The sequence below is a fragment of the Falco rusticolus genome, chromosome 15 (assembly GCF_015220075.1).
Source record: "Falco rusticolus isolate bFalRus1 chromosome 15, bFalRus1.pri, whole genome shotgun sequence".
Classification (NCBI taxonomy): domain Eukaryota; kingdom Metazoa; phylum Chordata; class Aves; order Falconiformes; family Falconidae; genus Falco; species Falco rusticolus.
The window spans coordinates 2,671,965-2,685,386 of NC_051201.1; the positions used below are offsets into that span (position 1 = coordinate 2,671,965).

The 13,422-nt window shown below is 48.1% G+C and overlaps 1 protein-coding gene across 6 annotated transcripts in view; it reads left to right on the forward strand.

Moving 5' to 3' along the window:
- Positions 1-13,422, forward strand: part of KLHDC4 (kelch domain containing 4) — a 30,106-nt gene extending 16,684 nt beyond the window's left edge. For 5 of the 6 annotated variants that reach the window (XM_037409197.1, XM_037409199.1, XM_037409201.1 and 2 more), the window contains 5 exons: positions 6,142-6,223; positions 9,384-9,592; positions 10,889-11,288; positions 12,399-12,515; positions 12,827-13,422. In XM_037409197.1, the coding sequence (XP_037265094.1) occupies positions 6,142-6,223; positions 9,384-9,592; positions 10,889-11,288; positions 12,399-12,515; positions 12,827-13,002 (984 nt within the window). In that variant the 3' untranslated portion in view covers positions 13,003-13,422. The remainder of the gene's footprint in view (positions 1-6,141; positions 6,224-9,383; positions 9,593-10,888; positions 11,289-12,398; positions 12,516-12,826) is intronic. The other variant, XM_037409198.1, reaches the window with a different exon arrangement.

Genomic DNA, 13,422 nt, shown 5'->3' on the forward strand with positions numbered 1-13,422 from the left:
AGGGCTTTGTCCTCTTCCTTTCTCTGTCCCGTTTCCTCACTCTTGAGGGTGGGAAGGAAGCATGAGCCTGCATGCTATGCTAGATGTGGATCTCGTGGCTACTGAAAGCAGCTGGGTTTCAAGTGCACACCGAGCCCCATGGAAATATAAAAGTTGACAAGTGTTTGCAGTTGGTTCTATACCACTTTACGAGGGTGGGCTGTGTCACACTGCTCTGGCTTAGAGCTAATACAACTGCAGTAGAAGGGATGGGGTAATGCAAAGCTGCCCTCAGCCTTTATGCCGGGCACTGGGCAAGCATAAGAGCTGGGTGCAGTTCCTTTCCAGCTCGGAGAACAGCTTTTAGATTAAAATAACCACTCTTGTTACGAATCTGCTTTCTTTGTAATAAAGAGCTAAGTCTGCTTCTCTCTGCTGTGCCATTCCTAACAGAGACTTTGCTTGTGTATTCTGTAGCACAAGTGAACTTTCAGGCAGGAATGGTGCAGCTGAGCTACAAATTGACCAAAGCACTGGACAGAATTCTCTCTGTATCTTTCTTGAGAGGCAAAGGCAACAAACCTTTAGCACGCCCCTGAAAATTTAATTCAGCAAGATTAAGCCCTTCTAGGAGAAGCACAACTTCATTAATGTGTGGCTATTTAACTCTCATTCCATCTTTGCTTACAGCCGGTGGTGGAGCTGAGTCTCTCTGGGTTTACGTCGAAGTGAAGAAAGTGCATTTGGCTTGTGTACTCCCCTTAGAGTCACTGGCTGGGGTACTCTTGGGAGAAAGAAGAGGTAGATGGTGGAGGAAACAATATGTAATTGGAGCTGGAGAAGATGTATTCATTGTCTCCAATTAGAGGCGGATGGTACTTTCAGGAGTGCTATGAAGACGTTTTTGCCTTATGAAGACATTTTTGCATATGCAGCCAGGCAAATGTCCAAGAAAAATGCCATTCACAGTCGTATAGAGACTTCTCCTCTAATAAGAGGCAGGACAGAGTTGCACATGTGCTGTAAAAAAGGTGCACGTTTCTGTAGAAGTCTCCTGAGGCTAGAGCTGCTATTAGGCATGTATATGGTGTGAATTGGTTTGAAGGGAAGGGAAGCAGAAATCATAATAGCTCCTCTGTTTTAATACCAACATGGTATGTCTGTTGCATGGCTAGAGATTTGTGATGTGGCAAGGCTGCTTTCCTGTGGTGGGCAGTTCTGGTGCATACAACTCCAATGAAGACAGGCTGAGAGAGCTGGGGTTGTTCAGCCTGGAGAAGAGAAGGCTCTGGGGAGACCTTATAGCAGCCTTCCAGTACCTACAGGGGCTGACAAGAAAGCTGGAGGGACTTTTTACAAGGGCATGTAGTGATAGGACAAGGGGGAATGGCTTTAAGCCGAAAGATAGTAAGGAAGAAATTCTTTACTATGAGGGCAGCGAGGTGCTGGCACAGGCTGCCCAGAGAAGCTGTGGGTGCCCCATCCCTGGAAGTGTCCCAGGCCAGGTTGGACGGGGCTGGGGGCAACCTGGGCTATGGCAGGTGTCCCTGCCCCTGGCAGGGGGCTTGAAATTAGATGTTCTTTGAAAGTCCCTTCCAACCAAAACTGTTCTATGATTCTGTGATTACATCCTGTGCTCTCCTTAGCCCGTCTAAATCTGCTTTGAAGTACTGTACCAGAACAGCTGTGCGATGTAGTATAATGTGTGTTGCCTAGGTCAAAAAGAAATGAGTCCAGGAGGCTCATGGTTATGGCTGGAATTGTAGGCATCTCTGTACCCAGCTGGGTGCTGAGGCTCTATAAAGCCTGAGCAACGCTGTCAGTTTGCTGCCAGGATGTGCCCTGCTCAAGTGATCAGTTTGCCTGTCCTCAGGTCAGCAGGCATTGGGAGCTGGGAAGGCAGAAGCAGAGAGGTTTAGTCCCTGCTTTGATTTTTCCGGACTTGCATGCAGAGCTGAGTGTGGAGGGTGAGTTTTCAGTAATGTCTGTCAGTCCAGGCTGTGTTGCTGAATTTCCTTCATGTGTCCTGGGTAAGAAAGTACCTCTTGTGGTTGGGGAAACAGAGGCAGAAAAGATCAAGTGACTTGTCTAAGGCCCTCCAGTGCTTTTATACTGAGCCAGGACGAGAACCTTGGTACGTAGACATCCTGCTGCCTGTGCCAGCCAGTAGATTTTGCTGACCAAGTGAACCACCAGGATGCAGGTGTTGAAAAAGGAGGTTTATAACCCTGAGTGTGACTTAACTTGAGGTGGTGCACAAATTAACAGGGGTGTGTCTGATATTTTAAAATTCATGATCCTTGGCACTATGGTGTCCCTGTGTTCATCTGTTTCATCTTCAGCCTTGAAACTATAAAGGCAACTTCAGCAAGCCCTTACAGAAGGGGATGTTGTGGGCGTTGTCAGCTCTGCCTAAAGCGTACCTCTGAATCCCACAAGGAGCTCAGACTGGCTCTCCTGCTGATCTTAAAGATGTCCTCGCCCGTTTCTCATGCTGGGGATGGGGCTTGCTGCAGCAAGCTGCATTTTTGGCTGTATGAAGCAGTAAGACCTCTCTATTGCTAGGCAACGTGAGCGCACTGTGCCTGACTGGCACGACGAATGCAGCCGGGAGGTGTTGGAGGCTAACGCTGCTCTACCTTGCAGGTGCAAGCAGCCTACAAGCCATGGGAGGGCTGGCTTTTGGGTGCCAAAGCAGACTAGCATGTTGGGTTATTTTTTAGGGTTTGGGATGATTATTTTTTTTTTTTTTAGTGGCAAGCTTTGCAAAGCTGAATTGGATTCTGCTGGGAGGTTGCTTGTGGCAGGGCTGGAGCATTTGCCTGAATTGCTAGATCTGATAGGACTGGTTCCTTCTGTAGTTCTGCCTACTAAGGGCTTCTGCTAATTCGATGTATTTTGCCATTGTTAATCTCTTTTTATCAGACACATTTAGCACTTTATACACAGGGAATCCTGATTCCCTTTCTGAAGAACGGCTCTCCATGCCTTGGTTTTCTTGCTCTTTGAAGGGGGATAAACAGGCATCTTGCTGTCAGTGGAGCTAGGGGTTTTTTAGCTAATGCCTGTAAAGCTCTTGTAACTTGCTAATGTACCTGTATGTGCAAACAGTAGGCTGTGGATATCCAAGCCAGTTTTGTGCTTGAAAGCAAACACCTGGAACTTGAAGGGAAGAAGGACAGTGGGGCAAACAGGAGTCTCTTGTGACTGGTGGAGCGATTTGTTCAGGGCAAGCAGGTGTCCTGGGTGTGAGGGGATTGATCTCTCCAGTAGCAGTGTACTGCTTGCTGGTGAAGTGTCTGCTTTTGAGCCAGTGTGAGCTGGTGAAAACATGAATCTCTTTGACAACAAATAACTAACTCCCACTCCACCTCATTGGGGTTTTCTCAGCCCAAGAAGCTTTGTCATGTTGTATACGCAGCATGTTTACTACAGGGAGATGTGTGGTTTTCAGGAGGAAAGTAATGCAGTTATTCTGTGCAGGTTGTACGGCGGTGAAGCCGACTGCTCTCTCAGTATTTGTTATTTCCCCTCCTTTTGTGCAGACAGCACACATCTTACTGTGCTCCTCCACACTTGTGTCCCCTGTGTGTATGAATCTGTGCTCTGTCTAGCATTTAAAGCCAAAGTGCAGCCTACCTGAGACTGGGGAGGAAACAACCACCATTTCTGTTACTGCCAGCAGGCAGGCACTTTGCAGTCTCTGGGCTGCACTTCAGTCCTATAAGGTGTGAAGCCTCCTGCCCGTCTCTCCCTCCCTTCCTCTCCTCTGCCCATCCATCCCTGACAGCCGTTTGCTCAGGTGAGGCTTGGAAGGGTGTTTAAGGTAAGGGACAGACTGAAAAGGCGGCCGCATCTCAGCTGTCTGCAGCCTGCAGCTCACTGGTGACTTCTGCTCTAGACTTGTGCGACAGACAGGGAAGTATGACATTGCCAGAGCGTGGCACTTGCTCGGCACGGTGACTCACAGCTCTTTGAACTTGAGAGCTACTGCTGTAGATGGCAAAATATATGCACCACCAGGCTATGAATTGGTGTGCTTGATACTTACAGCACCTTTCTGGGAGAAGGTTTTCTTTCCCTTCCTACTCAAGGGTCTGTTGAAAGTGGGCAGCTCGCAGCCCATCCTACCGTGTCTCCCAACACCAGAGCTCCTTTAGCTATGCCTCAGAACTACTCATTTATGCAGAAACTTGTCTCACTTGTTGTCGATGTGCTGGAGAACTGGCAGTGGCTGAAGAAGTTGTCACTATATAACCTCTTATTCAGAAAATAGGATGTCAATAATACTTGTTCCTACAAGCTTCCTGTCTCTCTCTGTGCCTGACCTTCTGTTGCTTGAGGACAGTACGTGGACTAGTGTGATTGCTGACTCCATTGAAGTGGTTGCATAGAAGAGGATCTTTCCAGTGTAGACATCTTGTGTTGAAGAGTGTGTGTCTTTCAGTTTGCTAATGGGCATGCCTAGGTTCATGAGGAGAGCAAGATGACGTGATCCACAGCCCCAAACTAAAAAATTTCCCAAGGACTAGGCATAACCTGGTCCTTAAGTTAACTGAAGCTTCCTTTTTGCTGCACTGTGAGCAGAGTTCTCCTGTTTCCTCCAGCACTTCATTATAGGCCTTCCCCAGGGCTTCTCAGCATCATCCAAGTTACAGCATTGTTGTGCAATGCCTCAAACACACTTTCCTCTCTTCTGCCTTTCTAAGAATTGAGTACTATTCCTACAAATTGGGTACTGGACCGTGCAGTAACAACACAGCATACCCTGCAATAACAAAACCTGTCAAGTGCAAGGCACAAGGTTGGGTACAGATATGCAGCAAGAACAGGACAACGCTGTGCTGTTGCGCTCTCAGGGGCACCCAAGTCCTGCCTGTCTTCCTGAGGACTGGACCCAACGGGCCCAGCTTCTGCTGGGATCCACTGCCTGCATCTTGGAAGCAGTTACACAGCACAGCAATGCCATCACCCCCAGGAGGAAGGGAATTACAAGCAAGTAGGAGCTCTGCATTAAGGATGGATGGATAATGACATTATTAAAAGACCTCCTACAGTGGTGTTGCATAGCGCTGCTTTCAAATGCTGCATGTTGCTATGGGCACTGGGGTACAGGGGCTTACAGTGAAAGGAGCAAGGGAAAATCACATTTAAAATGATGCAGTTAATTGCCTCAGCTGAGGCTTGGTCCTGCTCTTGCTGGTGTCTTGCTGTTGCCTTTAGTAGGGGTGGGAGTGGGGCTTCTGTTCCATTTCTGTTTAGGAGAAAAAACTGTTGCTCAAGGCTCTGTGGGGCCCCAAATGCTAAAAATAACAGCTGCAGTCGGGCTGTGGCGCTGATAGCGAGCTGTCACCTCTGCTTCTCCTGTAGTGGGATGGAGATGGGCGGGTGGCAGGGACTGAAAGTCTGCGTGCTAGTCACAGATCTTTACTGAAAGTTGGGCCTTGTGAATGATACAGCATAGACACTCAGAGCTTCTTCTCAGCATTCAAGGGCAGAATCCCAGAGGGCCTTGCAAGCCCCGTGGAAAGTTATCGTGTGCCACTTTGGTGGAGTGGGTACCTGCTGTCTTTTACAGCTAGAGAAGCAGAGGCACAGATGTAAAATTAGTCCCTTGAGAGCATCTGATACTGTCTGTGGCAGAGTAAAAGGCAGGACCTTGGGTGTCGTTTTCTTGGTGCTTCCTTTCCTGCCACAAAAAATCAGTTTTAATCCCTTGTGACAATGAATGTCTCTTCTCTAGGTGCCAAAATTCCTGCCCTTAAACTGCATCCCGTAGTCTTCATACAGCCATGAGTCCCACAATCTGTGTTGCAGCCTGGAGAGCCTTTCCTGGTTGTCACAGGCAGAAATTGGTTTTGGCTCATCCCAGGAAGTAGCCCTGGTTTGAACACTATGGTTTTGAGCTGACTGATGCTCCAGAGCCACAGTGTGACTACCAGCTTGGCTTCTGCTTGTTCAGTCACAGTGCTTGTATTTTCAGCACAGGAATGTACAGAGTCAGGCTGAGATTAGGTTTATCTGTGGGATGGTGAATTCAGAATGGCACATACTGTTGTTCTGGCATGAGCGACTTTTCTAGGCCTTGAAAAGTTGGACCTCCTCTGTTTTGGGCGACTGAAACTGTTTAACTGAGCATCCTGGTCTTTCCTTTCTTTGCAGAGAATTAAGAAAGACGTTGACAAAGGCACCTTGCATACAGATATGTTCTTGCTGAAGACTGAAGGTGCAGGCAAGGAGGAAGGTAAGCTACTTCTACAGCTAGGAGGGCTGTGCTGGAAGTGATGCTGCAGGACTGTGAATGCAAATCCTCTCTTTCTTTGAATAACAGACGAAAAAACTCCAAGCCTGGAACAGAATTTCCCTTTTAATGAAAAGCACTATGTCCCAGTGTTTGCTTTGGGTTGATGCAAATATTTCTTCTTCCCAGGACTAGCTAAGTGCATTTGTGTGCTGTGACTCTAGCTTAAAAAGAAGGGGGCTAGGGTGAAGGAAACGGCAGTTGCAAGTGAATATTAGGGGAATTATGTTCTCCTTTTTTTGTCTGTGTGCTAGAGAAGGAAGATGGGCCATCGCACATGCAGACAGAGTTCCTCATTGCTGCACTCTGCAAAGGAAAATGGGGAAGTAGGTGCTTGTTGCTGCAGCAGACTGTACACTGCACAGCAGTTCTGTCCCCTTCTCACACTCCGTTTTACAGCCTGAAAAGATGAGGCTGTATCTGCTTTGCTGAGCAAAGCTTTTTGGTTAGCCAAAGGCTGTAAGGAGTCACGGTTCTCAGCTCCAGCTGACTTGATTTTGGAGGTAATATAAATGGTAGCTCTGACACAGTGAAACACTGGGGGATTGGAGCTGGCTGCGAAACTGGCAGAGCTCTGGAGGAAGGTTGGGCTATACTTTTTGTTAGAGAATCATTTCTAGCTCACAACATTGTCTGTGTTGACACCTCCCCGTTGGTCCTGGAATAGTCTGAGATGGAGTGGAGGGTCTCCAGGCTTCTTACATAACTGTGGGAGAAGCTCTGGCCTGCACAGGCAGTTTCAGGAAAAACTAAAAAGATATTTTAGGGATTTTTTTTGGTTTGTATGTGGGAGGGAATTAAAACAACATTTTGAAATTCCCATTCTCTGGGACATTTTGATCACTGCTCTTCTGTTTCTGAAATCCCAAAGATTTTCTTTTGTGAATTCTCCTGTGGTGGGTTGACTCTGGCTGGATACCAGGTGCCCACCAAAGCCACGCTATTACTTCCCCTCCTCAGCTGAGCAGGGGAGAATAGAACATGTAACAAAAGGCTCGTGAGTTGAGGTAAGGGCAGGGAGAGACCATTCACTGATTACTGTTGTGGGCAAGAAAGATTTAATTTGGGGAAATCAGCTTAACTTATTACCAATCAAATCGGAGTAGGGAAATGAAAAATAAAAACTAAATCTTAAAACGGCGTCCCCCTACCCCTCCCTTCTTCCCATGCTCAACTTTACTCCTGAATTCTTAACCTCCTCCCTGCCAGCAGCACAGGGGGACAGGGAACGGGGCTGTGGTCAGTTCATCACACGCTGTCTGCTGCTCCTTCCTCCTCATGGGGAGGGCTCCTCACACTCTTCCCCTGCTCCAGCATGGGGTCCCTCCCACGGGAGACAGTTCTCCGTGAACTATTCCAACATGAGTCCTTCCCATGCGCTGCAGTTCTTCATGAACGGCTCCAGCATGGGGTCCCTTCCGTGGGGTGCGGTCCTTCAGGCACAGCCTGCTCCAGCACTGCTTCCCACAGGGTCTCAGGTCCTGCCAGCAAACCTGCTTCTGGTGTGGAATCCTGTCCATAGGGCCACAGGTCCTGCCGGGAGCCTGCTCCAGCATGGGTTTCCCATGGGGTCACGGCCTCCTTCAGGCATCCCGCTGCTCTGGTGCGGGGCCATCCGTGGGCTGCAGGTGGGTATCTGCTCCACCATGGACCTCCATGGGCTGGAGGCACAGCCTGCCTCACAGTGGGCTTCACCACGGGCTGCAGGGGAATCTCTGCTCCGGCGCCTGGAGCCCCTCCGGCCTCCTTCTGCACTGGCCTTGGTGTCTGCAGAGTTGTTGCTCTCACATATCTTCACTTCTCTGTCCTGCTCCAGTTGCTGCTGCTCAGCTCTTTCCATTTTGCTTCTATTTTGCTTCTTCCCCTCCCTTCTTAAATATGTCATCCCAGAGGCACTACCACCATCACTGATAGACTCAGCCTTGGCCAGTGGCAGGTCCGTCTTGGAGCCAGCAGGCGCTGGCTGTGTTGGACATAGGGGAATCTTCTAGCAGCTTCTCATAGAAGCCACCTCTGTAGCCCCTCAGCTACCAAAACCTTGCCATACAAACCCAATACATCTCCACACTGGAAATTCCTGTTTTGACAAACTCTCTTTGGTAGTGGTGTGTCAGTAGTAGGGTATGATCTCATGAGATTATCTGTTGCAGGGGTATTATCAAGAGTGGGTTTGGGCTGGTTAGTTGTTTTATCTGTAAATGTCCCCAGAAATAAGAATCTCATCACTTTTCTTAGGAGAGAGTGTATTTTGTCCCTGGCAAAGGGGGAAGGGGACAATCTTCTTTGTGCAGAATTTCTGAAATGTTAAATTGTGATTGATTTCTTGAAACGTGACTGTCTTAAAGTGGGACTTGGGGAGGAGGAGGGTTGGTCACATATATTGTCCAGATTCCAGACCCTACTTGCATTATGTCCTATTTATAGTTTATCTTGTTGAAATTGTGGTTTCTTCAGAAACACAGTGTCTAGCCAATGCATATACTTCTTCCAGCCTGCATTTTAGTGATTTGCTCTAAATCCAGAGTAGAAAGGATTGCAGCTACAGTGGAGGGTTTCGAGCACAAGCCTTCTCCTGCTGCTGAGGCCTTTTTCAAAGTGTGGTTGGGTCTCCTTACAATGAACTGTACTTATTCTGGGCATTAAGGCAGTGGTGGAAGCTGGCAGATAAATTCTCTCCACAGGACCCTTCTACTACAGTAACTTATGTAGGGCGGGCTCCTTGGGATGACTGAGGTACATGTTCTTTGTACTTGAAGGCCATATATGATCAGTCCTTGTTTGAACTCTGCCCTCTTGTAAAGGTGTATACACCTTTCAGGAGGCTCCTTGCCCCGGAAAGCATACCTGATGATAACTCTCACCATTTGCTTTTACTGAAGGCGCAACAGCTTTCCAAGGGTAGAAGGGATGTGTGGATTAGCTACATCGTTGAACTGGAAATGCAAGTCGTTCTGATTAATGTTGTTGTTGAAGGCGCGCTATACAGTTCTGAGGATGCCCAAAATGGGTTGTTGAGTTACTTGCTGGAGTACTGAAGGGCCTTAGAAGATACGAAAAGGATTCTCCCTTCCTGTTGCTCATATTTGCTTTTACCTGTTACCAGACAAGTGGGCATGGAGTCGGCTCAACCCGTCTGGAGTGAAACCCACTCCCAGGTCTGGCTTCTCTGTGGCCATCAGTCCCAGTAACCGCTCCCTTCTTTTTGGAGGCGTGCATGATGAAGAAGAGGAAGAAAGCATTGAAGGGGACTTCTTCAATGATATTTATTTCTATGACATCGGGAAAAACCGATGGTTTCCTGGACAGCTAAAGGTATTGTTTTAAAAATAACATGTATATATTCAGTTCATTCTCCTTGATCATGCAAGCTTCTAATTCTAATAACTTGGGGTGCTCCAGAAGCTGAGCCACCAGGTGTGGCTGCCTGCTTTTATTTGTGACCCACTGATTGTGAAGAGGGGGAGAGACTGTAAAAACGAAGCTGGGGATGTGCAACTCTAGTAGGTTTTTGCCACCAGACCAACTAAATTCTTGGCTTTATGCTGCCCTACTCCTTCCCTGCCATGTAGCTCCTTGTGCTCTCCGTGCCCTGTTTCCAGTGTGATGCAGACTGTCACCTTTCTGGGGAGAGGGGAAGCCTGTGAGTCCTGGTGGTTGGGCTCAAAGCGAGAGTGGTTCAGGAGGCAATCCTCCCCTGGGAGTCAGGCTGCAAGTGCCCCATTGTTGTGTAATGTAAAATGAAAACAGTGGCATGAAAACGCAATTAATGGTGTTTTACTGGAGGCCGGCTCCTGGTCAGATGTGTAAGTCTGACATGAGACAGTTCATTGAAAGCTATTGTGAAAAAATGCCATGTTGCATTGGGATCAAAAAGCCTCCCTCTTTTCCCCGGTGTTGATGAGCTACTAGAAGAGACAAAATACTAACCTCAGCTCATAAGAACTTCAGAAATGTGGCCCTCAGCTCAGATCTTTGATTTTTGTTTGAACCACTCTCAAGGGGCAAGTGAGGTGCAAATGACCTGGTTGAACTTCCTTCTTTCCACCCACACTGTTTCTGGCTTTGATCTCAAAAAGAAGTCAATCACATAATAACAGGCAAACATACACTCAGATGTTTGCTTCTGCCTTCCTAGCTTGACTGTTTTCCAGCCCTTTCATACGATACTTTGAAGACCTGGAGTGCTTCCTGGTAATGCACTGTAATTTAGCACCCAGCAATTGTTTTGATTTCTCAGAATGGTGGGTTACATTCTCTCCCTCCTATCATGGACTAGTGGACTCCATGTGTGTGTTTGCATGCACCTGCAAGATAGAGAGCAAAAGAGCTGTTTTCTGTCTTTTCAGCATATGCTTTTAACAGAGGAAGCACCTCCACGCCATGGGTTCTCCACGAGTTTCATTGCTCCTTGTTTTGTGACTGGTAGAAGCTCGTGCTGAGTGGGAGGTTGCACCTATCACCTAAGGCTTAAAATTGTAGTGAAAAATAATTGAATTCTGCCTCCTCCCTCTCGGCAGCATTCATAGTATTTGTATTAACTGCTGTAAGTGCTATTCGGTGCAGGCAGTTCACACGCAGTCTCCTTCTGTTCCTTGTTGCTGTTAACAGGGACCAAAATCAGAGAAGAGGAAGCGAAGGCGTGGCAGACAAACTGAGGCAGAGGGTGCTGGAGATGAGGAGGTGAAGCAACCTCCACAAGGCCCGGTGGAGATAGTCAAAGAGGTGGTAGCAGAAGATGGGACTGTCATGACAATCAAGCAAGTGATCTCTGGACCTGCAGAAGAGAAGGAGAGGTCTGAATCTGAGGAGGAGGAAGAAGATGGAGCCTTGGGCCAGCAAGTGGAGCCATGCCCACGTTCGAATGCCATGCTGGCAGTGAAGCACGGGGTTCTCTATGTGTATGGGGGAATGTTTGAGGTGGGCGATCGCCAGTTCACCCTCAGTGACCTCTACAGCATTGACCTACACAAGATGGAAGAATGGAAGGTGCTAGTGGAGATGGATCCAAGTAAGTTCTGATGGTGGGATCTCTGTCACTGCCCTTAGCGTAGTAATGTTACCTGGGGGGGGGGAAAACCCCACCAACTATGGAGCTTCCTCAAAGGGTGGTGATAAGCCTTTGAGTAGTGTTTTTTTCCTGGGCAGGAAAAAGCTTGAGAGTATGTGATGTGCAGTGTCCTATGGTCACCGTTGCTACAGAAACCTGTCTGGTCCATAGCTTTGCAGTCACTGTAGAGTGTGACCACCTCTGGTTTGTCTACTTTGAAAACCAAGACGTGTAAACAGAGCATCTGTGTTCACTGGCGGCAAGTTCTAGCCTGGGAAGTCCTGCTGTTCCTTGCTTGTCCACTTAGTAGAGGACTTGCCTGTCCTCACTTTCTCAGGGTGGTGAGGGTCTTGGGTACTGCAAAGCATGTGCGCGTTAGCTAGGGTTATCTCCCCGCACCTTAAATGTGTAGTATGTTTGGTGTATACTCTGAATACCCTGCTGGGCTGTTCCTGTGCTGGGAAGGCTAGCCCAAGGGCATGTGGCAAGCACAGAAGTCAATTCCCTGAATTCCTGGCTACATGGTCATTACATGAGTGTTCAGTAGTGTTGCAGAAAGTGTTACCTGAGACACCTCAGTGAAGATGGATTTTCTGCTCATTATTGAAAGAAACTGCAGGTCCATCTTAAGAACAATTTGTATCTTGTGGTAGTGGCAAAGTGATTCAGCCCAGGCCATGTGCTTGGCACTGTAGGGAGAAATTAAAAGAGGGTGTCCCTGCGTGTCTGTCTGTGCGTAATGGGCAAAGGGCACAAAGGAGGGAGTCTTGCTTATGATCACAGAACTGTGAAGTGCTAGGGAGGAGAGCTGACTCTTGTCAGCATCGGCACTAACCAGCTTTTCTTCTGCAGCTGTTCTGTGCTGTTCGCTTCTTCCTGTTTAAACTCCTTGCTCTGCTCCTCACCAGATCCAGGCCCTGTACAGTGAGTAGGTCTGCAAGGGCAATAAATACAGCAGGGCTCTTAAGGAGCACATCTGTCTGACCTTACCCTGGCATCCTCCATGACAGCACTGGGTGTACGGGTGGGAAGTAGCTCATTATTTTTCTTCTGTTTTCTTTCTCATCAAAGAAGCACAGGAATGGCTGGAGGAGTCAGAGTCGGATGAAGAGGATGATGATATGGAAGGTGCAGAGGGAGGGGAAGAGGAAGAGGAGAGCTCTGAAGAGGAGAGTGAAGATGAGGAAGGTAATTATTAAGATGGGCGTTGTCTTCATGCTAATATAAAGTGGGTTTTAATACAATACCTGCTGGTTCCACTGCCAGCCTGGAAGGCCTTACTGGCATCTACATGAGTTTTCTAGGAAAAGCAAAGGATTTATAGTACGCTTTGCTCTAAGGGTAGAGGAGAAGTTTAATTGTTTACTGATGGGTTTTTAGGCTCTTACAAAACACATTAGCTGAAGAATAGTCTTGGCTGGGTTGACACATGGAAGAGCAGCTTGCCTTCATTAGCTGTTTGTGACCTCTCTTCCTGTCTTCCTCCCATTGTGTACTAGGAGAGGAGCAACACCCATCCGTTCAGCCTGGTGAGAAGCACGCAGACTATCTGTCCAGGACGGAGCAGTATTGGATTAAACTAGCCCGCAGCAACATGGGCCTGGATGCCAAGGAGAAGAAGGTGGTAAAGGTGGCACATGCCATGGCAAAGACTTTCTATGAAGATTCAGTCTAGGTGGTGTTGAGGCTGTTCCACAAGTGAAGAAACACACTGGGAGCGGTGGTTAGCCCCACTGAACTCAGCCTGGTGTGCCAGGCAGGCAGCGTCTCCAGGGGGTGTCCTGGCACTCCAGCTTCTGCATACTCGAGTGCCTCTGGGCTGACCAGTCTCAATATGCCTCCTTGATGAATGCTCTGGGTACACTGTTATTCCCCTGGAGGTGGTGGGAGGGTCTTGAGGAACAGGATTGCGGTTGAAGCACGTGTTTCGCTGAGGCTAGTATATACAATGCGGTCATATTTTTGTTCCAGAGTTGTTTTGAGCCTGTAAGCCAAACTGCACATCACAATGGTTCACTAGTCCCAAGTTCCCTATCCCGACTGGGGCAGAATGTGTCTCCAAGGGTTTCTGCAATAAACTTACTTGGTTACATCA